The 26,897-nt window shown below is 33.6% G+C and overlaps 1 protein-coding gene across 3 annotated transcripts; it reads left to right on the top strand.

Moving 5' to 3' along the window:
• LOC138317839 (tetraspanin-8-like) lies at nucleotides 1-21,401 on the top strand. 3 transcript variants are annotated; one of them, XM_069259762.1, is made up of 8 exons: nucleotides 1-329; nucleotides 8,824-8,979; nucleotides 15,251-15,490; nucleotides 15,781-15,855; nucleotides 16,150-16,260; nucleotides 17,701-17,832; nucleotides 18,111-18,194; nucleotides 19,054-21,401. In XM_069259762.1, the coding sequence occupies exons 2-8, from the start codon at nucleotides 8,914-8,916 to the stop codon at nucleotides 19,114-19,116; spliced, it is 771 nt and encodes a 256-aa protein (XP_069115863.1). In that variant the 5' UTR covers nucleotides 1-329; nucleotides 8,824-8,913; the 3' UTR covers nucleotides 19,117-21,401. The 3 variants fall into 3 exon arrangements, with proteins under 3 accessions (XP_069115863.1, XP_069115867.1, XP_069115864.1); XM_069259766.1 differs by lacking the exon at nucleotides 1-329 and adding an exon at nucleotides 1,365-1,386; XM_069259763.1 differs by lacking the exon at nucleotides 1-329 and adding an exon at nucleotides 6,566-6,721.
• The last annotated feature ends 5,496 nt before the right edge of the window (nucleotides 21,402-26,897 follow it).

Genomic DNA, 26,897 nt, shown 5'->3' with positions numbered 1-26,897 from the left:
GAACCTAACCATCCATTGTCCGTGTCAATCTGAGAGATTTTACCTGTGTAGCCGATTGTTTATCATTCCTCATTCACGATTAAGGACGTGACTTCGTTGTTAGGAGGCCAGAATTATCAGCTTACATTCTGCGCAAGCGCTGATTTTTCATAATCTGACGTGAGACTCTTATTCATTTGAGGTTTCGAAATTGGCTCCGTTGAGCACGAGTGGGTGAATCATTTAGTTTTGAAGGTAGAACTTACGCTATAAGTGACCACGCCTTGAGAGTATATACAAGGAAACAGAAGGTAATCGACGGCTTTTCTCTGGAGCTGCCGTTCTGATCGGTAAGTGCTAAGAATGACAATAGTTGACTACCAAACATATCTCATTCGATAACGAAGATTTCGTCTATATACATCTAGACCTGAGACTGTTACAGCCTTCTAAATAGAATTTGGTGCGTGTCAAAAAGTCATTAATAATACTTAACGAATAAAAGAATAAACATTATCCGCGTAATAATTACCGGCTTTAAAACTCAAGATTTTTAATGTACGTATAACGACACACTCATACAGGTAATGGAGTTGATAATAGGGTCGATTTTTCTAAAGACTCTACCATCGGGTAGCATATATTAGCGTTCTGTTACACTCGACATTTCGCTCTTATAATATATCAGAATATATGATCCTTTTTCTTGAATTTTCAATGACGGTGTGAAAAACATCGCAAGTACAACTTGGTCCTACCATAGACACGAGAACATTTACAAATGCATACCACATAGTTTTCATTCTTGACATTGTAGAATTAAGCCGGCAGGGCTTTTCAATGACCGCTCATTCCTCAGTGTCGCTAAATACGACTCCCATCATGTTGATATGTCGAGGTCCTGTCGACAGTATGACCCAGGCTACATTTTAAATGACCGCTGGGCAGAAACTATAGACTATAATAGTCTACTGTGTACAACCCATCTTATAACGGATATATGTTGTTATTGCTTCTTTTATAACCTAATTTGGATTTCTAACCGATATCCAAGAGGATTCTGTAGGTACAGAAAACACTTGTTCTTCCGGAGCATAGATCTACATTAAGAATATATATTTTAACTGCAGCTGTTGGCCGCACTTACTGACAGATAACTACTGCGTGCTCTTTATTATACAACTACTTTTAACTCCATTTTTTTTTTACCAAAATGCACATCGTCAGTAATCTCACAAAACAAACTAGGCCTAAATAGCAGTTCCTAGGTAGTGACGTCGATAGAACCTTCCGGTGATTGTAACGCCAATAAGTCCCGCCAAAACATGACGTCACATTCACCGGAACGACGTCATTTTCACGATCTCGAAACTCTCCCTATCGTCTTTTTCTTGATTCACTGCAAAGGTATGTATTGTAAACGATTGTTAACTGGAAATTATTTCTATTTGTTAGTGCGGTATTACCCTCTGAATATTGAAATAGAAATATCAGGCTGTTTTGCTTTGGCGCTTTTATATTTCCTAGGACAGTAAAAAAAGCGCCAGGCCTACAGACTGATTCCCTCCCTTAGTTATCCAGTACTGTACAGTACTCTCCGCCAAGATGCGCTCTGCTCACTGGCGCACTCGGACACGTCTGATTATAAAAAGATTTATAACAAAAATGAAACAATACGTGTAGATTCGTCTGTTATAGAAAAAATATTGTCACCCAGACAACGATCATAAGATTGTAACTTAGTCTCGTTTAGGTCTTCTTGTGTCATCCTCCTCCGACTTCTACCTCTTTCCAGATCGCTCTATTAGCCCACCATTTCTGTCTCATTCCGGTGATTATGATGTCACAAAAGTCACGTCAAAATGTGACGTCACCATCACAAGGAAATGGGACTAATCGACGATAAATTGGACTCGACCACAAAATCCCCTGTATTCCCTGTTACGTTACCCACACACTCCCCTCGTTATCAACTAGTTACATAATATACGTCTGTAGATTATTGGTTAAGCCAGTGTTATCGTAGGACAAACAAACACTTAATCTTTACGTGTAGGCGATACCTACATGATATGGGTACCCAGGAAGGCAAGACGATATACAATAAGTTAAGCTATAATTGAACGGTACTTAACTTCCCAGATATTACATCGAACAATTGGTAATTTATAGGGAAACACCCTTGTCCGTAAAGTTTCTAGAAGCGTTATTGGTTTGCAATACACATTTAAGAGTCAACTTATCTCAGAATCGGGCAATATATTATCCAGCGTGGTACAATGTTATCTCACGTGTTTCTGTGGTGACTGTATCAATTGTGTTCTTCAACAAATGTTTTATAGGTGCTAATTTTAAAGAGTATCCGTAAAGTCGAGTTTTCTTTTCTCGACAGAGTTGTTTATTTTCATGATTTAAAAATTCTACAAGCAATAGAAGTCAATTTTTTTTTATTTTTTTTTTTTATTATTTTTTGTTACATATTTTTTATATAGCAACTAGCTACAATATTGGAGTTACAAAAACACTTTGATTAATGTTGGAATCACCAGAGCAGATTCTGATTTACATCCTTCCAAGGATGTACAATTCGACATGGGATTATATTAAGTTATCATAAATGTGATACAGGCACATTTTATGGATTTAGCTGAATCTATAACAAATTAATTATTCAACTTCTTCTCCAATAGAGGAAAAATACTGGTGAAACTCTTATTAAGGATCTCCTCTGATTCCATTGATTCTCTGATATTAGATTCATGACCAACTTTTTTTGGAAATGGACGTTCATACTTTAGCTGAGAATGAAAGAAAAATGTGCTGGTGTGTTTGATATGTATGAATGTTTGCAGAATTGACAAAGACGATATTTTTTATGAGAATATATCAGTTACACACTAAATTATATTTTCTCATTTTCGTTAAACAAACAAAGTAGACATGTTATGATTTCATACGTGGATATTTAGTAGATTAATCGATTAATCACCGCGAACTGTCCTCAAATTACAAAAAAAAAATTAACTCCATCCAGCTAAAAACGTTGTGGCGCTTCCGATTAAAGTGATAACTTAAAAGTTGCAATTGCGACTTTCTACGAAGCGAAAGTACATTTTTTTTAATACGACCGCTAAATGGGTCATTTCTTTAAAATCTTGTACATATTATTCTCAATATAGGTGTTTTTGACACATTTTTAATATGGCATCTTGCTACAAACAGAGATAATTACTTTTTTGAAAATGACAAAAACTCTTTGTCGAAGGTTGAACCTAGACTCGGACGAGAGTGTATCTGACCAAAGAATATCCTTAAGTCATGCGAGACTGTTGTATCTTGTTATTTCTTTTACTCTATCAGTTTTCAAAATTTATCTTTGAATTCTCTATCTATTAAACTCCATGGGTTTTTGATTTATGTGATCACACGACTTTAACAAGATATCGTGACAAACCTGTTGGCCTTGTTTGTATAGGTATCTGTTTCACACAAGTGGTTCGTTTTTTAAAACGTATTTCACTTGCTCATGACATTTAATCTCAAGTACTTCCTGGATTTCTCTATAAACTCAGAGAAATCATAATGGATATATATATATACTCTTTACTGTACATCTGTTATCAAACACAATCGTTGCTATTGTTACCGTACACGATAACGTCACAACATCAAATAGAAATTCACCTTAAATGGTGCTGTAACAGAAACGTGTGTCTAAATATTGTTTATATCCCCACTGTAGTAAAAACGTGTGTCTAAATATTGTTTATAGTCCCACTGTAGTAGAGCTCCCGTGGTATATAAATATTCTAGTTAATATCATAAATCACATGTACAACTGAATAATGGTGCATTCTTGTAAAGTTACCAATCAATGTCAGACTATAGATTACTAAGTAATTCCATAGACCTGATTGAAATATGAACCCAATAAAAACATTCAATAAATGCTTTCATCAATAATACGTTGCCCAATACGTAAGTAATTGATAAATTAATAAGTTCACCTGTCTTACTTCCTGTTGCGATATCGCACAGTTACCCGTTATAGATTACACAGAGTTTACACAATGCAATGAATATTTGTCTATCTATCTACATTAATGTAAACAAATGAATCTTCCTCAGCAATCATTTATCAATCCCTCGTGTACATGACAGGTAATACAATAGATCAAATTAGCAAGACCAATTCAGCAACTATTGCGTTATAACCATTACAGATTTCAATTCTTGTTTTGAAGATAAAGAAGTGATATAATGCTCTGTATGTTATTTTACAAAGCCACGGTATTCATTACTTTTAATGTTTTTTCACTACATTATTCAGACTCATTTCTGTCCTGAACTCGTCAGTTGGGATATGACTAGTGTGGTGATAAATGGAAGAAAAATAGTTATCATAACCTAACAATACAACTGAAGGTGCAAGTTCTCAGTTAGACAACAAATACAAACTTCCTCACCCATCCACTCGTTACCTGGTTCATAGTGTAGAGGGTGTCAATATTATACACTAACCATCAAGTTTCTGACCCTGTGCTAAAACTTATTCTGAAATAAAACGTTTTCTTAATTTTAGAAAATTTTCACTTTTAAGTATAAAATACTTGTATAGCGAAGGTAATATTCAATGTCTGAGGGAACAAAAACATTCGCATTTCCTCCTGTTAACCACTGAATAATACATTATAGTGTTTGCCACCCTAAGTCTGACTATACCCACTGCTCTCCACCACAGGTTAAAGTGACAGACATATTTGCATTTTGTAATCGTGACTGGGTAGAATTACAGATATGAGCTAGGGATAAGTGGGGGTTTGCTCTGACTACTACCCATATCTATTTAAACATCACTGCCGTATTTCAGAAAACGTGTCGCGAGGAGCAGTGCTATTGTTCAGGGTTGTGAAATATAAGGAAGTTTTCGTGACATCTGAAAAAATGGGTTCTAAAAATAAAAATAATTCAATATTATAAATTAAAAGTTCTTTGTCGTAGACTTTCAGAATGATCGCCTGGTAGGTTTCTACATCATCCTTTGTCTCTTAATTAGTAGTTTTGTTTTGGATTGTAATCTAGAATATAAGAACCATGCACATGTTGCAATTAAATAAATTAGCTTAATTCTTTTATTTTGTTGTTCTTAGAGAGTAAAAAAATTTCATCGCCGCCTATACATGCTCTCTGTACATCAAGATTCGAATTTGGGTTAGGTCACATTCGCATGTTAGGGACATACCGCGTCAGATATGGGTCAGGTCACAGAGAACATCAGGGAAGGGGTTTTCAGCGTACAGTCACGAAGCTAAAGTCAAAAATCAGTGTAATAGTTGACAGTGTAATGAATTAAAGAAATTTTCCACTGAAATTTTCAATAAAATTTACACAGGTGTACTCCTCCGATCTTTGTAAATATTATCCATTGGAAGTTTCTGTAAGCAATCCCAAGAAACTGAATTAACTTGAAAAGGGAATAGGAACTACGTAAGTTACGATATTGTTCCATTACGAAAAATAGAAGAAGAAGAAAAGATTATTATATTATGCCTTTCATACAGTTTAGTTTCGCCTCAACCTTTTACATACCCTGGTAGGCAAACAACATAAAGCGTCATAGAATAGAAGACAACTTTACTTCAAGTTAAGTTTTTAAAACATTGTACAGAGCCCCAAAAAAGGATGTTTGAATTGAGTTATTAGCAGCTTTTTCATTATGATACTCATTCTCCATTTTTTCATGTTTCAATAAGGCGTCATGGATGACATCATGACCGGACGTACTTGTATACCAGAGATATTTTTGACCGATTGATTTCTTTTATTTCATTTGAGACAGTATATTGCAACCAAATTGCTTGACAGGGTTTGTTTTGCAATGAATTATAGTAGTAATCATATTTTATTGACTACGATAGGTGACCATCTTGGATTTTATTGGTTCTTTTATTTTCAATTCTTTTCTTACATCATTAGCGTATATCCAGTCATTTTTATGATCTCATTTCTTACATTTGATCAATACATGGACACGTTATCAAAGCTCATCCCAGTTATTGTTGATTTCGTAATAAGTGGATCATAAAGGTCCAGTAAAAACATTAGTTTGTTAGGATGTGGGTGGTAACACGTAGACCATGCTTTGCTCCGGTACTAATACATTAGGTGACAATACTACAGTAGTTGTGAAATCCTGTAAAATACTTACACTCGTCTAAACCCTTAAAATTTTAATATCATTATGTCATGATGTCGGTCTATTACAGAGAATCGAAGCTACATTGCATATCATGCTAACAATACTGCAATGGTTACGCAATCATGAAAAATACTTACACTCGCTGATAACTCTCTGTGATAGACCGACATCGTGACATAGTATTAACTAAATGTTAAGGATTTAGATGACCAAGCCATTCGTAGCTACATCGTATGTCATGCTGACAATATTACAGGGTACGGCCACCAGAGCGTTTATACTATGGGTCAAGATGTCATTGCTGGAAAATCCGGCTAAAATGAATACGCGATCCTATGATTACGATGACAATTTCCGTAGTTCAAGCTAACAATGCGCGGACGTCCGGCAGCCATACACACGCATAATATAGACAGGTGTCTATTACAGTGAAATGTACACACTGTCTGGTATATAACAGTGTTCACTTTGTGTGATAATCACTAGCACGTATTAGGATTTCCACATACACACACACCTTGGGCAGCACTGTTTTGTGTCCGGGTATGTATTATTCTATCTCAGACTAGCGTCGCATGTTACGATGGTAACAGAGATTTCTTCTCTTTTAAGTTACCAGACATCAGCATCACTGAAGTATTTTAGAGATTTATGATTTTGAATGATTGTCTTTGTGTTAAGAGATTCGATGAAACGTGGTCTTTGTCTATAACATTGTGTGGTAAGAATTAGAGATTCTGTAGGAATGATAGTCCATACCCCGGCGGGTGATCCGTTTGTATTAATATTAATTTCATATAATCTATGGTCATTAATATATGAATATTGTCTGTTGTTATTAGAGTAGATTCTAACATTCCGAAATGTTAATGAACAACATCCTGTTTACTTATAGGTGTGTCTGTTAGTAGTTATTTAGTTGTATTAGACCCATACTCTATTTTAAACCTACTGTACACTGCCTATGGACAGATATATGTAAATTTGGTCACTATTTACCCTACCTGTATGTAACTGCACGTTCATCCGTGACTTGTTTACAAACACAGCCATGCTTACAGCGTCAAATCTGCATTTTTAATGGGCCAACATATATTAGAGCCCAACATATATTAGATAAGTTCTAATTAAACTCATTGTCATTCGCCATTCTTATGAGATGTGTACCAGGCAAATCAACAAAGCCATTTAGCAGGGAGTAAGATATAATGATACCAGACATTCTTGTGCTTGTGGCGGTAGAGTTTCATTTCTTACGCTTGGGAGCAATGTTAGTGTTGTACTAGTTATCTATAGCTGGAAACTATCACAAAGTCCTTTTCCTGTGTTTTGACCTTTGACATGTGTAGGGAAACTAAAATTGTAATTGTTATGTTGGAAACCAAAAAGGAAAATACAATTTCCTACACGTTAAAACTACGTATTGTTTTCACATTTCTTAATCTGGCCCAGACATATAACTGGTTTTATAATTTCAGACACCTTAACCACTAAACCATTTAACAAGATTTTTTATCGCTGACTGTATATACCTCGATAACAACTTGGTATTACTTGCCAGGTTTCTACGCCGATTACTGATAGGGCTTGGTGTAGTACATGTTGCTTACGAGATAATGACATCGGAGTTCTATTGTTTCATTAGTATAAGATATGTTTGAAATAAACAAAAGCGAGCCAAAAGGATACAGACGTAAAAGTAAAGTTAGGATGCTATAACCAAACCAGTGAATTATTACAATAATTTATGTAGTTACAGTAGTACACGTATATATGTTAATGTCAGTTGTGTATGCTTATATAACGACATGTAATTCACGTGTATCATTACCATAGTTAATGAGTTATATCTACCATACAACATATACATGTAGGTGTACCATTAAAGTTCAGATAACTCTAAACGTTTCCTCAGCCCAGAACTGAACCCTACATGTACAGTTAATGTTTTCCAGACTAGTTAGCATATCTTAAACACAATGCTATACTAGAATTTTAAAACTTACATTCATCAAGAAAATCGGCATTGGCCTTTCAAAAGTTTGAAGTGTTGACGAAAGTTCCATGGAAATGTATTGGGAAGCATAGCTTGTTTGCATTATAGAGAGTTGTTACTGTCACGTACCGCCATCAGATCAATGGGAAGGTCTGATGATTGTGAATAAATAGGTCACCTATGAATAGCTGGTAGCATTATTAATAAAAAAGCAAATTAATAACAAATCTGAACCTCTGACATTGAATTTATGTAGAATTTGGTTTTGCTTTATCCTGAGCGCTTGGTCGTGGTCAATTATCTTTTTTTTTAATCATTACATACTATACCTGGTGTTTACTAAGGAGTTTTAGCAGATAACTGAAACTGTCGACCATAGAGAACTAATCTACACTCGTGCAGTAATCTACGAACAAAACAGAATCCTGCATAAAAAGCCAAGACCTGGTGACACCAATTGATGTTTAAACGACAATTGGCGCATTTTACGTTTCACACCTTACAGTGAATATTACAGTATGAACTACAGTATCCAATCGGTATAGTATACACAGTGCTGACTGACTGTGACGATGTAGCTTTCAACGTTTCCGATACATTATTGATCTATACCATTTGTTTGGTGATGACAGGTGTCCTTTAATTTCAGGTGTGACGTCATAGTAGCAACTGGACGCAGATTAAGAGGACACGTGATTGAGTGACGAGATCGTATTTAATTTACACACAAACAGACAAAATGGTGGCTGGATGTGGAGCGAACTTGGCCAAAGTGGTGTTAGTAGTCGTCAATATAATATTCCTGGTGAGTTGTCTAGTTAATGTACTTTTATTGTATATAGAGCAACCTATTGCAGCCATATTTTAATATTTTAATATATTTCTCAACTTTGCCACAGAAATGATTAATCTATTAATTTATGGATGGTATGGTTGACGTTTATGATTTGATAAGTTACAATGCTTATTTAGCATCATCCCCTATAATTAAGACAAAAAGAGTTATGAAATTACCATACCCTATAATAAATTCAAATAGAAATATATCATGACCTCTAGCCTACGTCTGGAATCATTTCTAGAACTATAGTTCGCATTTGGATATATTGGAATAGTCTTTCATGCATCAGAACATTAATATATGCGATGTTATTGACAATGTCAAAATGCAAATGTAATTAAAGGAAGCAAACGAATTGATTCCTTTATCACTTTCATAAGTAATTCGAGAAGAGAGATGGTTTAAATATTTTGATCTTCTATATGTGATTTTATTAGACACCATGTAACGCTCTCCTTTAATACTAAATACACTGCCTACCTTGTCTGTTTTTCCTTCACTGCGGCGATAAAAAAATAAAAACATACGGAGGTAGAATAATTTAGAATGAATTCACAGCCTAACATATATAATGTAATGCATACATGGATTGTAACTGTTTCCGAACAATTCACTTCACTCTATTATTTTTTTACTTTCCCATCTACTATTTCCTATTTCCTAACGATATGCATTATTGAAAGTATAAAATCATTTACTATAAACATTGCATCCTTCTAAGATGATGCATGGCATATCTAGGGAGAGTCGCCCTTTGATAAATAAAAGTATCGGTCATCTAGCAAAGTGTCTTTGGTGGCAAGCGTTTTATGTATTCATTCATACATATGCACTATACTTACTATCGGTATAGGTCCTATGGTTAATTGTGGATGTATGCTAATACCGGAGCGGGCGAGGTGATGTAGGCGGTTATTATGCTGATCACTGGTTATTTTATATAAGTTGTGGTATACACAGTGTCCGAATGTATATAGTGTGCAAGAAAAACCAGAAATGTTGATCGTAAACCGCAGCTGTTACACTTATTTGCCTTCAGAAAAAAACGGCTGAGATAAATTGTTACTGTAAACAAATGGCCAACGATGACAACTATCGATCAGGAATGAGGGCGAGTACGACCATAAATCAGGCCAAAATGTATCAGTGGTCAGTCGGCTGATCATGCGTGGGTTCAGGTCAACATTGACAACATCATCCCTCTATCCCAAAATTACGTAAAGCTTAGTGTCAAGTCTGAATGTGTCAAAAACTACAAAAGATAATTCATATTGTATTCTAACAATATGTAAATTCAGTAACACGTTTTCTTCATGTATCTGAAAAAAACAATATGTGATGTGTTTTTTTTAATGTCATAGTCCAGTTCATCAATTGCATTAGAAACAATGCATACCCAACAACACATTTCAAGGTAAAAAATCAACTATGTTTTGAAGTGTAAGAATTACAGCAACACTATTTTGAAATTAATTATAAGTCTTAAGAGTTACATTTCTTGTATATTCAAAAAAAATTATCAGAAACGGTGAGAAATTTTAAAAGAAAGAATGAGATTTTCGATTCCATGTGGATATGTTTATTGGCATGTTCATGGCGATGGCTACTAATCAACTAAAATGTCCCTTATCTCGTATATTATCAAATATAATTATCACACATATGTTATAGAGCTTTAGGAAGCTTAATTATATCTTGCAGTTTTGTTCTAACCTACCGTTGTAAGGTCTATATTTGGCCATGAGGATATTCTGTTCGTGAACCAGACGTGAATACGAAAGGATATCATCCACGATGACAGGTCCGTTTCCATGGAAATACACTGTCTTATCGCCATCCTTAATCAAGTTATTAATGCGATTAGGTCCGTCCGAACAGTCTATATTAATTAAATGGTTCTAGCCTTACCTGTAATTAAAATTGGAAGTATGTAATATACAAAGTCAACCTCACGTTTAGATCACTATCATGACTGACGTTAAGAATTATCTCCACGAGGATGTACTACAAACACCTATTTTGGCGCAATCATTAACGTAAAATTGATTTTGAACATATTAGTGCAGTGATGAATTCATGCATTCGTATTAATTGTTTTTTTTAGAAATAAGATTCAGGAAAGATAATAATATTTTAGCGCAAAATGACTTGTACAAAAAACCGCTGCAATATAATTACTGCTAAAATACATACGTTTACAGTAAAAGGGGGGCAAAGCACCGTTGCAAGCATTCCAATTAAATAGCTAACAAACGACCATGTTCAAGTGCTGAGTCTATCCATTATATGTTAAAATTGTACGGTGAATAGACATGATACATGCTACGATGTGTACATATTCTTACCTAAAGTATACTGAATGAAATTTTTTTGTCTACCATGAAAACATTAATTCTGAAGACCAATTTCAACGCCCTTATCAGTCGGACTTTAACTATTCTTTATATGAAATGCAATGTTTCTAACTCCTCAATTTATATCGAAAATGCAATATAGAATTTAGAGAGCTTCTTTGTTCATAAGGACACATCTAGTGTTTCAATGTCGTCAATACCATCTTCACTTGAAGTGTTTTTCCCTTCTGTGTATGAAAACTGAGGTATCAAAATCCGAATGTCCAAAAGTTTATTTGCTGTTTTTAGGAATAGTTTCGATACAATATATTCCGGCTTGGGTTTTAGCCACCGCTACCCGATTGAGATGTCACCTACGGCGTTCGTCTTCAAATCTATTTGGTTTGGACTTAGACCTAAAATGGCGAAATACATTGACGTGATTAAACCTAGATTGATATGGTGGGGGTTATCGATTTCATCTAAATTTGCATCACATGTGTGAACACTTAGATTGTCCAGCTGTTATAGACAGATTTTGATCTGTGATGTAAGATGACAACGGTACATGTGTGATGGGAAATGGCTTAGAATGACGGTGATCTGCGGTGTAGCAATCGCCAATATCTTTGTAGTCGTCTTGTCATTCATTGTTGTAATGAATTCGATTACAATGACAATACATCTCCTACTTCCTTGCGTCATGGGTATCAGAAACATTAGATAGTCACAGTACCCAAGCTAGCTGTTAAGGTACTGGGGATTCTACTTTTTTCATTTTTTTTCTAAATTGAGATTGCGAGTATCAAGATAATGTAGGACATGCTATATATACGTATGTGCTATCTCTTTTACCTTATTTTGACATGCCCTTAAATGATCAGTGTTTAATAGGGCATACCACATACTCAAGCCAACTCAATTTCATTGTATATGACTGTAAAACTGTTTCGATATTGAATATTTTAATAAAAGTATTACATGCCTTCGAAAGGACTTTATGAATCTATTTATCAAAACTTAATTTGCGTTTTCTGAAATGATTTTTCCACATTAAGAAAAAATAGATGTGTTTCGACACCTAACGGACATGTATGGCCGCCATATGTGTTCAGATAGCGATTGTATAAATAGGGAGTAGTCGATCCTACCAGGTATAAACACACGTTACAGCACTTACAGTTCGTGTAGAGAGACAATGAACGCATTTAGTGTGCTGATAGCCCGCGCTACTGTACAGTGATAACCCCAGACCTCACCTGTAGAGTTTGAAATCTAACGCATATCTAACTTCCTTCACAGCCAGTTTTCTATCCTAGACTGATGTAGTTTAAGTCAAAATCACAAACTGTAATGTGAAATAATTGTGATGAAACTCTTTAATTGTTCATATTTCTGAAAACGTTTTACCATTCACCTTTTACTTCGCTTAAAGCACCTAACTTGGTAATTCCAGTTAAATACTTTAACATGAAATTATAAATACCACTTGTATGTGTAAACTCTTATCTGGAAATTTCGTTAAAAAATTTCCAGGAAAATTTCGTTAAATTTCCAGGAATCTTATGTCTGTTGTCTATATGAAACCAGCAACCCGAAAAATTTTAAAGAATAACAAGGCAATTTGATCTTTTACTAAATGCTTTATTTGCCTTGATTAAGTGAAAACCTTGGAGGATACATTGATTCTAATTTGTTGTTCGTACATAAAGGGAATAAAATTGAGATAAGTTTTAGTTAGTATGTGGGCTTTTATGGCAGGACGCATTTTTTTACAGTTATACGTGTGGATCATTACACAACATACAAACCTTTCCTCCTATTTTCCCCTAACAACGTCTTCAACGGATATTTATGATAAAAAAAACAATTTTCTTATGTTTTCAAATACATTATTAGAATAAACATTTATATACTATATAAAGATGATATTATCATTATGAACATCACCAGTTCAGTTCGACATATGTCGCTAAATTGTTTCACAACACTGAGGTCGATGATTAGAATATTAAATCTGATATAAAGCCGTGGAAAATCAATACTCGTCCGGTAAGTTGGTATGGTCGCCAGCGTTAGGTGTTTACATAAGCTCCGTGTTGTCATGGTAATTATCAATGTCGCACTGTAAAACTCGAGAGTGTGGAAAATAGATTTTTAACAAGATAATATTTAGAAACAAAAACATGTCTAACATTTTATTAGACATCGGTATGTTAGTAATATATAAGGCCAATACAAATAATATGTCTGTTAAAGGTAACCAGACCAACCCTATTTTTTTTACCCCGACCCTAATTTTTTTTTCCATTTTTCTACAAAAAAATAAAAGTCGGGATTTCGATCTCAGACTCCGATTCCGGCCATTATTTAAGAGTGAAAGACATTTTTTAAAAATCCTCCCGACCCGAGATTTTTTGGCCTAATAATAGAAACTAATCACGTGTCATCAATTGTCACATGATTATACATCCGTTATTGATACACGTGCTGTTGTTTGTATTTCGCACTCAAAATGTGTTTGAATAATAGTTGACTTGTTTCAATTGTTGATCGCATGATTAATGCACTTTAGGATATATTGTGATGTCGTTATATTATTCCTACCTTGAACGGATACTTATTAACCTCCTTCGAACACTTAACCACCCAATGTTTGAGTCCGGTGCTATGAAAAAGTGTTTAGATAATAAATATTTTATCATTTTTAAATGACGGACATCAAACACTGGATTCCTTGCAAAGTAGTCAGCGTTCGGAAAGCATCGCCCTGACCAGCATTTTAATTCGCTATATATCCCTGTTAACATCAGTAAGATACATGTAGCATCATAAAGATAGCAAGAGTTCCAAGGAGCCACAACCTAAAGATACCGCAGTCTTCCAAATCATACAGACATCCACACACCGCAACACTTTTTACACATGGGGGGAGGAGGGGGTGGCCGTCATTATATGACCTGGTTGTTAATAGGATGTTAATCAAATAACGAACCAACCCTGTCTACTAGACAGATATAGATCGTCGTGTACTGAGTTTGACAAATTATAGCGAAATTATCGACGTTAATATCATATTTATGTATTTATTTGATTTCAGAATATTTATGCAAAATATTTCCGTATATAAAGCAGTTATTTGCGTGTCTTTCTCTTTTCGAAATTCCCATATTAAAGTATGCCTTTGTAAAGTCGAATCCGGTCAAACCATGTCTCCTGCTACATGCTATAAACACTAGTAAACATAATGACATGGTTATTTAGCAACAGTAATAGGTACTGCACCCTGTGAAATTTAAATGTTTTTTGCATATTTTCCAAAAATACACATACAACACAACAATCTACGAGTCAACAGTAATATCTAATGTTAGGACAGATGCATAACCATTTACCTACACCTACGATATGATAAATTAACGTAAAAATTACTATTTTACAAGATTTTAAACCTTACCAAACATTTACTCATTATGGAAAACAATGTACTTGTAGATCTACTACGAATTTCAGTAATACCTGTATATTTCTTATTTTATACTTCATACCAACATACAAGTACATTATTTGTATCTCTCCTCTGCTGTAAAAGCTATTTTCTTCAATATTAAAAAAATGTATGTATAGATATCCGTGCTTGTCCACACGATGGTATTATTTCCCGCTTATATTCTGACTAATCTTTGTAGACATTCTGGTCTTGTTGCAATGTGCGATGGGTTAACAATTGTCACCACTATACTCACGAATTTGTTTAATAAAAGGTCTTATAAATATGGCTTAGTTTATAAAATATATTGATTACCAAACCTTAAAATTAACGTTTTATCATAATGCGCTTTATCAAGTAATTAGTCACTAAAGCCATGTCACATATAAAAAAAAAATTTGTTCTGTTACAGTTGCTTGGTTTAGGTATAGCGGTAGCAGGACTCTACTTCAAATTTGGTGAAGATTTCCTTCAGGATGACATCAAAGATGTACTGGATAATATTAACCTTGATATGGTTGGTGGGGTTGACATATACACAATGCTTGATCGGATGTCCAACATCTTCATTGTCGTCGGCTTCATCATCTTCGCCATAGGCTTCTTCGGATGTTGTGGAGCATGTTGTCAATGGCGATGGATGCTTGTAATCGTAAGTAACCAAAGTGATCTCTTTTCTCTTTTCTATATACTTCCCTCCTTCGATCTTACCTTTCCTTTCCATACTTTACCTCCACCTATCGCCCTGGTTCTCCAACCCTTTAATCGTTTAACATCTGTCTCCTCCCTTCGTTTTCGTGGTCTTTCGATCCTTGTAATGAATGAATCAGTCATTGTTTATTTAAGTATCAATGTTACTGTAAATGTTACATAATGGTCAATGTTGATATGACATCGCTCTACTGTAATTTTGATAACAATGTAGTATTATTTTTGTTTCAGTATGCCATTATTGTTATTCTATTGATGATCGTACAGATCGCCGGAATAGCTCTGTTTGCGTCTTTCAAGGGCGAGGTTAGTAATTTTACATTTTGATAAGTTATTGTCATTTAGTTGTAAAGTAAAATATATTCAGTACCAATTGTTTTGCCATTCGTCAAGTCTGCATGTAGACTTGATAGTTGTGTCCACTTGTGACTTATCAACAGCCTATAGACTTATCATTAATCACATAACCTAATATCTAATTAAGTGTACTAGACCCATGTATCACTATCAAACAAAAACTTGAAAATCAAAATTACTCGACATGTAGATTTGTGAATGTAATGTATCTATTTCTATTTCAATTGTCATTTATCTTTTCAGATCAACAGTTCTTTTTCGGACGAGGCAACTAAACTAATTACAGACAATTACGGTAAAGCCGGTGATGATCATGAAAAGATCACCAAAGCTTTCAACAACTTGTTTAACACGGTAGGTAAAACAACACGGTAGTACATAATACGACATTCAACAAATTATAAACGTGACCAAGATTAAGATTTCAGACCAAGTATTTGATCAACATGAGTTATAAAGATAGCAAAATATCTGAAGAACGTGATGCAAGAAGAACAACTCAACTCGACATATCAGACACTGAATTATTATGACGATTAATCATTTCGCTTTATCTGGACATGTTTTTATGCTAAAGTGATAAAAAACGTAATGTTTCAATTTCACGTTTTCATTCCATACCAAATATTTCTAATAAATATCTTAATGGATGACAATATATACCGTCAAGAAACACAGAAACGCATTTTTCTGCATTTGAAGAATGTATCGTTATTACGTTACAGAGGTATGTATTCAAGAACATCAAAATCGTTTTGTCACAACAATGGCTTTATTCGTTATAATAGCGTTATGTCATTCATATTTGCACGATCACCCTGTAAAAAGAAACTATTAATTGATTCGATGGTTGGAATGTTTGTGTATTGAAAAAACTACGAAGGGTTTGTACGTTATGATGCAGCAACCTTCTAAATTATCAATAAAAAAGCGACAAACAAAATAAAAAAACCAGTTTTACTTTTCAGTATCTAGCAATACACAGCATACATAAAATACGCTAACGCGTTAAGCTACTTGTACTATATTTGGCTATTTTACAGTTCCATATAGATATGTTAACACGGTCGAATATTTTAAGTTCCGATGTCACGGTAGATATGCTAACACGTTTGACTATTTTACAGTTCCAATGTCACGGTAGATATGCTAACACGTTTGACTATTTTACAGTTCCAATGTCACGGTAGATATGTGAACATATTTGACTATTTTACAGTTCCAATGTCGCGGTAGATATGTGAACATGATTGACTATTTTACAGTTCCAATGTCACGGTAGATATGTTAACATTTTTGACTATTTTACAGTTCCAATGTCGCGGTAGATATGTGAACATGTTTGACTATTTTACAGTTCCGATGTCACGGTAGATATGTGAACATATTTGACTATTTTACAGTTCCAATGTCGCGGTAGATATGTGAACATGATTGACTATTTTACAGTTCCAATGTCACGGTAGATATGTTAACATTTTTGACTATTTTACAGTTCCAATGTCGCGGTAGATATGTGAACATGTTTGACTATTTTACAGTTCCGATGTCACGGTTCCAATGTCACGGTAGATATGTGAACACGTTTCACTATTCTACAGTTACAATGTCACGGTAGATATGTGAACATATTTGACTATTTTACAGTTCCAATGTCACGGTAGATATGTGAACATGTTTGACTATTTTACAGTTCCAATGTCACGGTAGATATGTTAACATTTTTGACTATTTTACAGTTCCAATGTCACGGTATATACATTTTGTATTCTAACATGTTTGACTATTTTACAGTTCCAGTGTTGCGGTATCTATAACAGTACAGACATCGTCCCCAAATCCTCCGCCACCTTCTTACCATCACAGTGTTGCCCTTCCACAGCGGCGACTCCAGCAACGACGTGCAGCGCTTCTCTTGCAAACGAGGTATATATGTTGTCTATGCAACTAAACCTTTACAAATCAATACAAAATGATTGAAGTAAAATAAACAATACAAACATAAAAACTATTGCAATTACATGATATTTAATTTTAAAAGCACGCGCAGTTTCATGATCGTAATTAGCTGCCAAAGTAATTTATCTTTACATACTGTAATATTTTATCAAATGATAATGCTCATAAAACATAAATCATGTTTTGATCTTCCTTGTTTCCAATCTTTCTATTTAAAATCGATGTCATCATTCTTTTATTCACAGGGGTGCTTCACGAAGCTGGATAACTTGTTTTCAAAGTATACAACCATTTTCATCGCTGTTGGTGTTTGTATTCTCGTATTTCAGGTATGATTTAAGACAATATATCAATATCTATTGAGGAAAAATGTAAATGTCCAACCAACCTAACTAATATATTACAAAACAAAAGAGACTATTTTCATATTTCAAATTGTATTTGTTCGAAAAGGCCTTCCCAGATTATATATACTTTTCCACGTACATGAGAAATAGATTGCGATTGATATATAAAATGTCATTGATAATTTCACCTTCTTCCTACTAATCTGCAATGTATTTCACATCATTTAAGTACAAGAGTACTGAAGAATTACTATTTGGAAAGTCACTCCTCAGCTAAAATATTAAAGGTCTCTCTTGGAAAAACATTTTTGATGCTTATAAATAGAATATTTCAAGTAAGATATGAAACATATTATTTGTTGTTATTATTACATATCTTTTACTTTTTAATATCTTTCCCAACAAAGTTTGGTATATACACAGCTGTACCAATAACGTTTAAATAAAACGTAGACCTGTCAACGTTAATATGGGAGTTAATGGACTAGATTTTAGTCCACAATGTCACATGCTCCCTCGCCAACAAAGCATACACTATATTTAAGATTTGGACAATAATTGATGTATACTCGAAACTGTATGTCTAATTAAATGCATATAAAATCATTTATTTTGATTTTACTGTCTTTGCAATCAGTATCTCATTCTACATAGGGCATAGTGCCACGAATGGTGTGCGGGATACAATAAATTATTTATTTTGAAGTTAAATAAGAGGCTTGAAGTTTTCAATGATAGTAATAGTATAAGTATGTTTTGTTGTTGCTGAAGCCACTGTTTTTGATGGATCACCATCATTTTAAATTTAATAATACTATATAACTTCATTGTTTCTGTTTAGCTGCTGTGTGTGATCTTCAGCTTCTGTCTGTGTACGGCTATCAGTCGTGAAGGAGCTGTGTAATCACTGACCAGTCGGAGGATGCTATAAACCTACCAGTTACATTGAGTGAGAGAGACAAAGCTTGCAGCCGGTTTACAATTAATATCAATAATATTACATCCGTCAGAGTGGATCTATCAATACTAGCTTCAAATCAAATTATATAGCCTGTTCGATCGACAAATCAAAACATACCGAAAATGGTTTATTGTATATTATTGAAGATTCCAGACTCTGATGTTGTATGTTCTTGTGAAAATAGACAGAAGGGGATAAAGACACTATACCCAACAGCGATTTCTTTGAGTTTTTAATGTATGATCCAGTTGTTACCTTTAATACATAAGGGATTTCCCCGTGCCTTCGAGGCTTGGGGAAACTATGTTATTTCTGTAAACGTATTTGATGTTTAATTTTACCTTAAACAGTAATGTTTTCCTAAATTTACATGTACTTATTTTAGCGTTTCAAATCCTAGCATTCTACCCGCTAATGTAAATCTCTCAATCAGCTTGTATCTTAAACCAAAATGGAAAGTTATTATATTTAGGCCTTGTAGCTGTAATCATGCTGGGATATTAACAATAGTATAGACGTACAGATAGCACAAATATGACAAAAACATTTGTTGTGTTTGTCCCTGTTTTCTTTAAGCTGTGTTTATCAAATGCGCGTAACACCCAGCGCTGTCCATCGTCTGTAGAGGCTTGAGCTGTAAATAACTTACCATTATTTCATAACTACTGTTGTCGTCCGGTATCAAAAAAGGACAGAAACATATCTATTGTTGTCAGTTTTCATATCCTGTTATGGCTCATTTCGTGTGTATATTGTTATATCTTTCGCTCAATCATAACACTTTTGTTTACATTTCATGATTTTTGATATGAGAATATAAAGAATAAAACGGCCGAACAATGTGGTGAACACGGATCTTTTTTCGATTTTGTTATCTCGAATGCTGTAAACACACTGATGTGGTGAAATGAATTATTATAGTCTACCTAAAGTAAGATATATACCATTTTGCATCTTATTGAGGCACTATGGTTTTCAATTTTATTTCCCTTTGGTAGGAGAAACTACGACCTCCACGAGAGGTAAGGATTTGGCGTTTTCACAAGTGATGTCCCGTGAAAGAAAATATTCATTCGTGCCTTTACCTCATCATATCGTACACATTATTTAGTTCTAAATGATAGCTTAATCCCTGTATAATTATTCTGTTTTTGCATGATACAGAGTTACCTCCCTTAGAGGTAGGTTTATTTTGATGTCATTATTTTGTGAGCGAAATTCGCATCGTTTTCTTCAAAATGTATGACGTTATGCTCGCAAACGCATAACGTCACAATAATTACCTACCCACAAAGGTAGATAACTCTGTAAGATCACCCAGGGTATGGTTAGGCCAATGTTTACTACAGAACGGTTGACCCTGGCTGGTCACTGAACCCAATTGTTTCTATATCTTAAACGTTTCCATATAGACTGTTTCATCTTTTATAATTATCATCTCAGCATTTCATTTGTTTGTACATTGTGTATATAGAATCAAACAAAGATATCATGACTCAAAGGATAATGCAGACTTTGATATATATTTGGAAATGTTTTAGTATCAATTGTAAATGACCAATAAAATTTGTTTTGAATATTTATATAGTTACAGATATTCTGTGATTACTTTAAATTTCTTTTCCTTATACAATGTCAGCCACATTGAACAATGTATATATCGACTTACCGACTAATGTTCTGTTAATTGTATCACATGTATTGTATATTTTGAATTTAGGATTAAAAGTATCTTGATACTGAAATGGTATCCGATGTTTATTCCTCGTAACACGGTATTTCGGATATTTTTTCAGTTTGATACTACACAAAACCTACCCCATTAATATAACAGTTACATGCAAATCCAATAATTTTGTTAATTTCCCAGTTCCAGATTGAATAAACATTAAACAAAAACGATTGAATGGAAACATGAATCTTAGTTGTGAATATAACTGATAAATTCTATCATAGATACTGGTATAATTTGGTATATCCGAACTTAAAGAGATTTTTTTTTCAAAATTTAGAACAAAAAGTCATGTATAGCACAAGATAAGGCTTAATATAACAAAATGGTTTTTTTTTTCTTTTCCTCTTTTTGGATTCTGATTTAACCTAATTGTGCGACATATCCCCTGAATGACACATCCAGGATAAATATTTATCATTTGTATGAAAGAAATCCAGAGTAAAATGTATGTGTTGTAAGCTCAGCTGTGTTAATTAAAATTGTAAAATAGAAATTGCTATTAAAGTGTTATTTTTGACAGAAATCGAGGATATTGGATTTCGACATCAGCATACAACGTAAGAGTCAGAAGGGAGATAACTCGTGGAAAAGAAATCTAATCAAAACGTGATAGTATCGAACAGAAAAGAACTGCCTGTATGTACACTAAAAACCTATACATCCACCCAAGGCAAGAAAATGATAATATATGAAAGTATATGAAAATCAAAAGAAAAGTTATATGAAAAGTAGTGATAGAATATGGATGTATGTACAATGATACATCAAATAAAATTATGAAACAATGTGTTTACATGTTCATTAAATGATTATAAGACAGTGTATGTATAGTTATAACATGATTAAAAGACAATGTATGTATAGTTTTAAAATAATTAAAAGACAATGTATGTATAGTTATAAAATAATTAAAAGACAATGTATGCATAACGCTCAAATCATAAAAAAGACAATATGTGCATGGCTATAAAATAAAAGATTAAAAGATAATATGTGTATAAAAATAAAAGAATTAAAAGACAATGTGTGCATCAATATAAAATAATGAAAGGACGATGTGTGCATAACTATAAAATTATTAAAAGACAATGTGTGCATGACTGTACAATAATTAAAAGAAAATGTGTGCATTACTATAAAATATTAAAAAGACATTGTGTGCATAACTACAAAATAATTAAGACAATGTGTGCATAAAAATAAAAGAATTCAAGGCAATGTTTGCATCAATATAAAATAATTAAAAGACAATGTGTGCATAACTATACAATAATAAAAAGACAATGTGTGCATAACTATACAATAATAAAAAGACAATGTGTGCATAACTAAAATAATTAAAAGGCAATGTGTGCATAACTATACAATAATAAAAAGACAATGTGTGCATAACTATACAATAATAAAAAGACAAGGTGTGCATAACTATACAATAATAAAAAGGCATTGTGTGCATAACTATACAATAATAAAAAGGCATTGTGTGCATAACTATACAATAATTAAAAGACAATGTGTGCATAACAATACAATAATTAAAAGACATTGTGTGCATAACAATTGAATATTTAAGAAACAATAACTATGATGAGTGAATGATGTTACACACAAGTAATAAAAAATTACAGTTATAAGTAATGAACAATAAGTGTACATGTTTATAAGTGATGATGAATGATGATATATTACTTACATGTTTTCTTGAGTAAAGTAATGTTGAATGACGTGGTACTAGAGTTCAAATCTGAAATGCAAGTTTAATTACTGTATAATGGGAATGTGATCATGTATTGTCTTTTTATGTTTATTATACATTAAGATATTTGCAAAAATAAAACAATTATAAAAAAAGAAACAATGTGTGCATAGCTATAAAATATTTTAAAAGAAAATATGTACACACGTATAAAATGAATATGCGTGTATGCATATCAACTAACAAAATACATTTATGCATACACAATTATAAAAAGAAATAAATGTTTACATTTATAGCGATATATAGAAGAAATTATGTTTGTTTGTGTTTTAAATGATTTAATGATAATGTATACAATATGCATAGAAAAAGATAATGAGAAAAGGTTAAAGCCACGTAAAACAAGTAAAAACATTATTTTATTTGAAGCAATATAAACATTTGTATACATAAAAATAGATTTTCAAAAATATATTAATGATAATACGTGCAGGTATACATAAAAAAAGATAAAACCCGTGAATGAAATAATAATGATATATAATAATATATATTATTGAATCTAGGGCATATAAAACAAGAACAAAAAAGACATTTATGAGCGAACAAAAAATAGAAAATCTATTTTAGCAAAAACGTATGTAAAAAAGGAAAATGTATAGTTGTTTTTAAAAGGCAACAGCAGATAACAGCAATGACTTCAACAAACATGGACGACTGCATCAACGACATCTGATGAAATTTCAACAAAATCCCAGGAATTTTTTTATAATTTCATTTTTTTTTTCAATCAGTTTTATGAAAATATGACCGTCATTATCATGGCAAATATCCTAGTAATATTTGTCGGTTCATTATAAATTCCAATAACCTATTAAACGTTCACGTTCAATCATCTCAACAAAAAAGTACATTATAGATACAACAATAATTTGGTAGAGAGGGGGGAAACAGATACTTGTGTATTTTGTTATACAATTAACTTACCACAGTCACCAACATAATAGTTGAAAATACTAGAGACAAATTCTTAGAGGTTGATTAAATGATTAAAAAAGAAAGAAAAGAAAGAAAGAAAAAGCCTTATTTGTTGTGAAGATTAAATATTACATTGTACTTATCTTCCTTCATATGTTTAGAAAGATCCTTCCATGAAAGTCGATTATAAAACCCCAGATGTTGGCCAGAATATACCAAGTATGATGCATCGGTCTGTTAATGCTAACAATAGACAAATATGAAATTCTTGTTTGCTCCCCAACAACCCAAATTTTACACCAATTTGTGGAAGGCGTTGACTGCGGTTTTTCAACATTCTCAATTTTCCACGAAATGTTCAATTCTGATGTTCTCCAAGACGCCGCCATTGAAATAGTAGACTGCTAATTAGAATGTCCTTATCTGTTCCTGCATCACAATTTCACGAATATTTACACCATTTTGGTGCTTTATATACGATTTATTATAGCCATCAATAAATTAAGATAAAATAAATTTATTTTTAAACTAACAGAAAGTATATAACTACATAATGATGATTGAAGTTCAGGAAGAATAAACAATACCTTGCAACAAGAAAGTTGACAATACATATTTAAGATGCGTCACATGGAATAAGCGCAGCTGTCGACAAGTTCTCTTGCAAACTGCTAATTAGTGACAAACTCTGGTTTGATCAAGAAGTTCCGTCGCGCGCCGTGCCACATTTTGTATCTCCGGAAACAGGAGAGGTGTTTGCCAGTATCAAGTGACGGATACTCCCGTTGTCTGCTTGGATTTATTGTTTAATGATGGATATGCAGGTAAAAAGGAGCTTGGATCCATCTTCAATGATGGTACGATATCAGACACAAAGATTTTCATGGCGAACAAAAGATTTGCTCGCCTGGGGAAATCAGAAAATATTGGCTATAAATTTGCAGTAAACAGCGGTTAAGACCGCACGACTTCAGCAGAAAATGAGCTAGGGATTTAGATATAGGTTTTTAATTAGGTTGGATCTGGCGATAGGCAGAGCTTAATATAAACGATACAGTACAAACGGAGCAATAAAACGTATGCACAGTCATATTAAGGATAGTGGAGATTTATGACCATATAAAGGAACAAGTTGATATGACGGAGTCCCGGGTAAGAGAAGTAGTCTAGGGGTATTTGTCCATATAAATGACATTTTATACAACGGAGATCCGTGTAAGATAAGTTTTCTAGAGGTGCTTGCCCTTTTTACAGTGTTATATCACTGAAGCATACCGCCGAAAACACCAAGCAACACAACACATCAGTTACATTATACAAATATACCACGGGATCCCTGAAAGTTCGATAGTGTTAAGGGGTGTTTGTATGTATATATGACATTTTATACCATGGCAACCTGGGTAACATAAGTGTTCTGGGGGTGTTTGCCCTTTTTATAGTGCTATATCACTGAAGTATGCCGCCAAAGACAACTTGGAAAATCAAACGAATTCATTAAATGGCGCCGTATCAATTCAATAGGACTGGTTCGAACCATTTGAACAACATGGCGAAATCTAGCCGATAAAAAGGAATTTTATCTTCTTATCGGAACTCATATTGGAAAATATAAAAAAAAGCTAAATATATGTGTCTCAAGGGAATGTTTCTATTTGTGGATAAATACAAATGTCCAAACCATGCACGCACTTCACACACAAAACGCACAGAGTACACGGGAGACAGACATTCCCCACGTGAACCCTCCTAAAGATATTAAAGAATCTAAAACTACCATGACTATCATGCCAGAAAAATCAATTAACGACCTTAACATAATTTTGTAAACTGGCTATTGTTTAATGTATCGTATCTATATATTTATTGTGTGTCTCTCACTTGTCAGCTATTTGTATGGATCATCGTTTCCATCACTAAGAGTATTGGTATTGTCATGTGTGACATGTTTCTATGCATTTTAACTCTAAGGGCATCGAGATATTCTGATACTAAACCATTTTTTTTATTATACTCTATAAGACAAATAAAATACCTTATTTCATTGTTCAAGTTATCAGAACGATAGACAATGTTCTGTCTCAGAGGTTTATTGGATTCTTCTGAAATGGCCATGATTAAAAAAATCCTATAAAAATACCACACTATCTATTTATTTATCATACTAAATTGTTAACGATACAACGAAACTAAACAAACCTTTCTTCAACATGTTATTTTATCAGTGTTGGTTTAGTTGTTTTGTTACAACATCTTTGGTCATTTAACGCCCGTTGTCAGTATAATGTGACCGGGTGGGGTGTGTTGCTTGGTGTCTTTGGCGGCATGCTTCAGCGATATAGCACTATAAAATGGACAACAGTTCCACTACACAAGAAGACACAACATGAATATACCGCAGTGTCCCAAAACACGCACCTCGCACAACATACACGCAACATATCGCATACATGGGAAGCCGTCCTTACATGACCATAGCTGTTGATAGGACGTTAATAAATCAAACAAACAAAATCATTTAAAGACGGTCTCCCGTGCATTCCGTGTGTCTCCCGTGTTTTCCGTGTGTCTTCCGTGTATTCCGTGTGTCGCCCGTGTATTCTGTGTGTATGTGGAGTGCGTGAATGGTTTGGGAGGCTGTGGTATATTCGTGGTTTTTTATACTGATATTGCTGACATAGAAACAGAACAAGCAGGAGAAATGTTATGAAGTATAGAAATTACAATCTCACAAGTTTAGTCACGTTTTACGATCATGCAATGGAGAGCTGTTACAATTTGAAAGCCCTCTACTGATGACAGTTTCTCAAATTTTATGTCGTGATTATTAAAATTATATTACAATGATTCAATGAAAAGAGTTAAATTGGTATACACTCTATATACCATTGAGTTTATGTGATGGTAAAACTGGTAAATCTTTTAAACATCACAGATCATTACATTTACTCCGTAATTATATACTGTGCAAAGACTCTAACTTGGTGAATTGTAAGGAAACTGCAATGTGAAACATAAAAATTACTATTTGACGGGAAAATGTCAGAATACATTGGTTCACAGGAAAGGCCGATTTGTTACGTTACCCAGTAACTGGTCATGACAGTTTGATATGTGCCGCGAATCCTTTGGGTTGAGTTATAAATGCGTAATAACCTTAATAGTACAGTCGTAATTGGGTTTAGTGGGCTGTTTTTAAACAATGCTTCCCTTGTGTAATCTTACTTTCTTTTTCCTAGTATTAAGTACATGTTGCACCAGCCAGGGATGAAAACGAAATTCAATTTGAAATATGCCAACTCCTCCTGTGCA

The sequence above is a fragment of the Argopecten irradians genome, chromosome 3, assembly GCF_041381155.1.
Source record: "Argopecten irradians isolate NY chromosome 3, Ai_NY, whole genome shotgun sequence".
In the NCBI taxonomy this organism is placed as follows: Eukaryota; Metazoa; Mollusca; class Bivalvia; order Pectinida; family Pectinidae; genus Argopecten; species Argopecten irradians.
This window is presented reverse-complemented; position numbering and strand designations above follow the sequence as displayed.

Excerpts from the sequence above, each read along its gene's own strand:
- LOC138317839 (XM_069259762.1), top strand. The coding sequence starts at position 8,914 with ATGGTGGCTGGATGTGGAGCGAACTTGGCCAAAGTGGTGTTAGTAGTC. Across the intron at positions 8,980-15,250 it reads TCGTCAATATAATATTCCTG|TTGCTTGGTTTAGGTATAGC; the intron begins GTGAGTTGTCTA and ends GTTCTGTTACAG. Across the intron at positions 15,856-16,149 it reads TTGCGTCTTTCAAGGGCGAG|ATCAACAGTTCTTTTTCGGA; the intron begins GTTAGTAATTTT and ends TTATCTTTTCAG.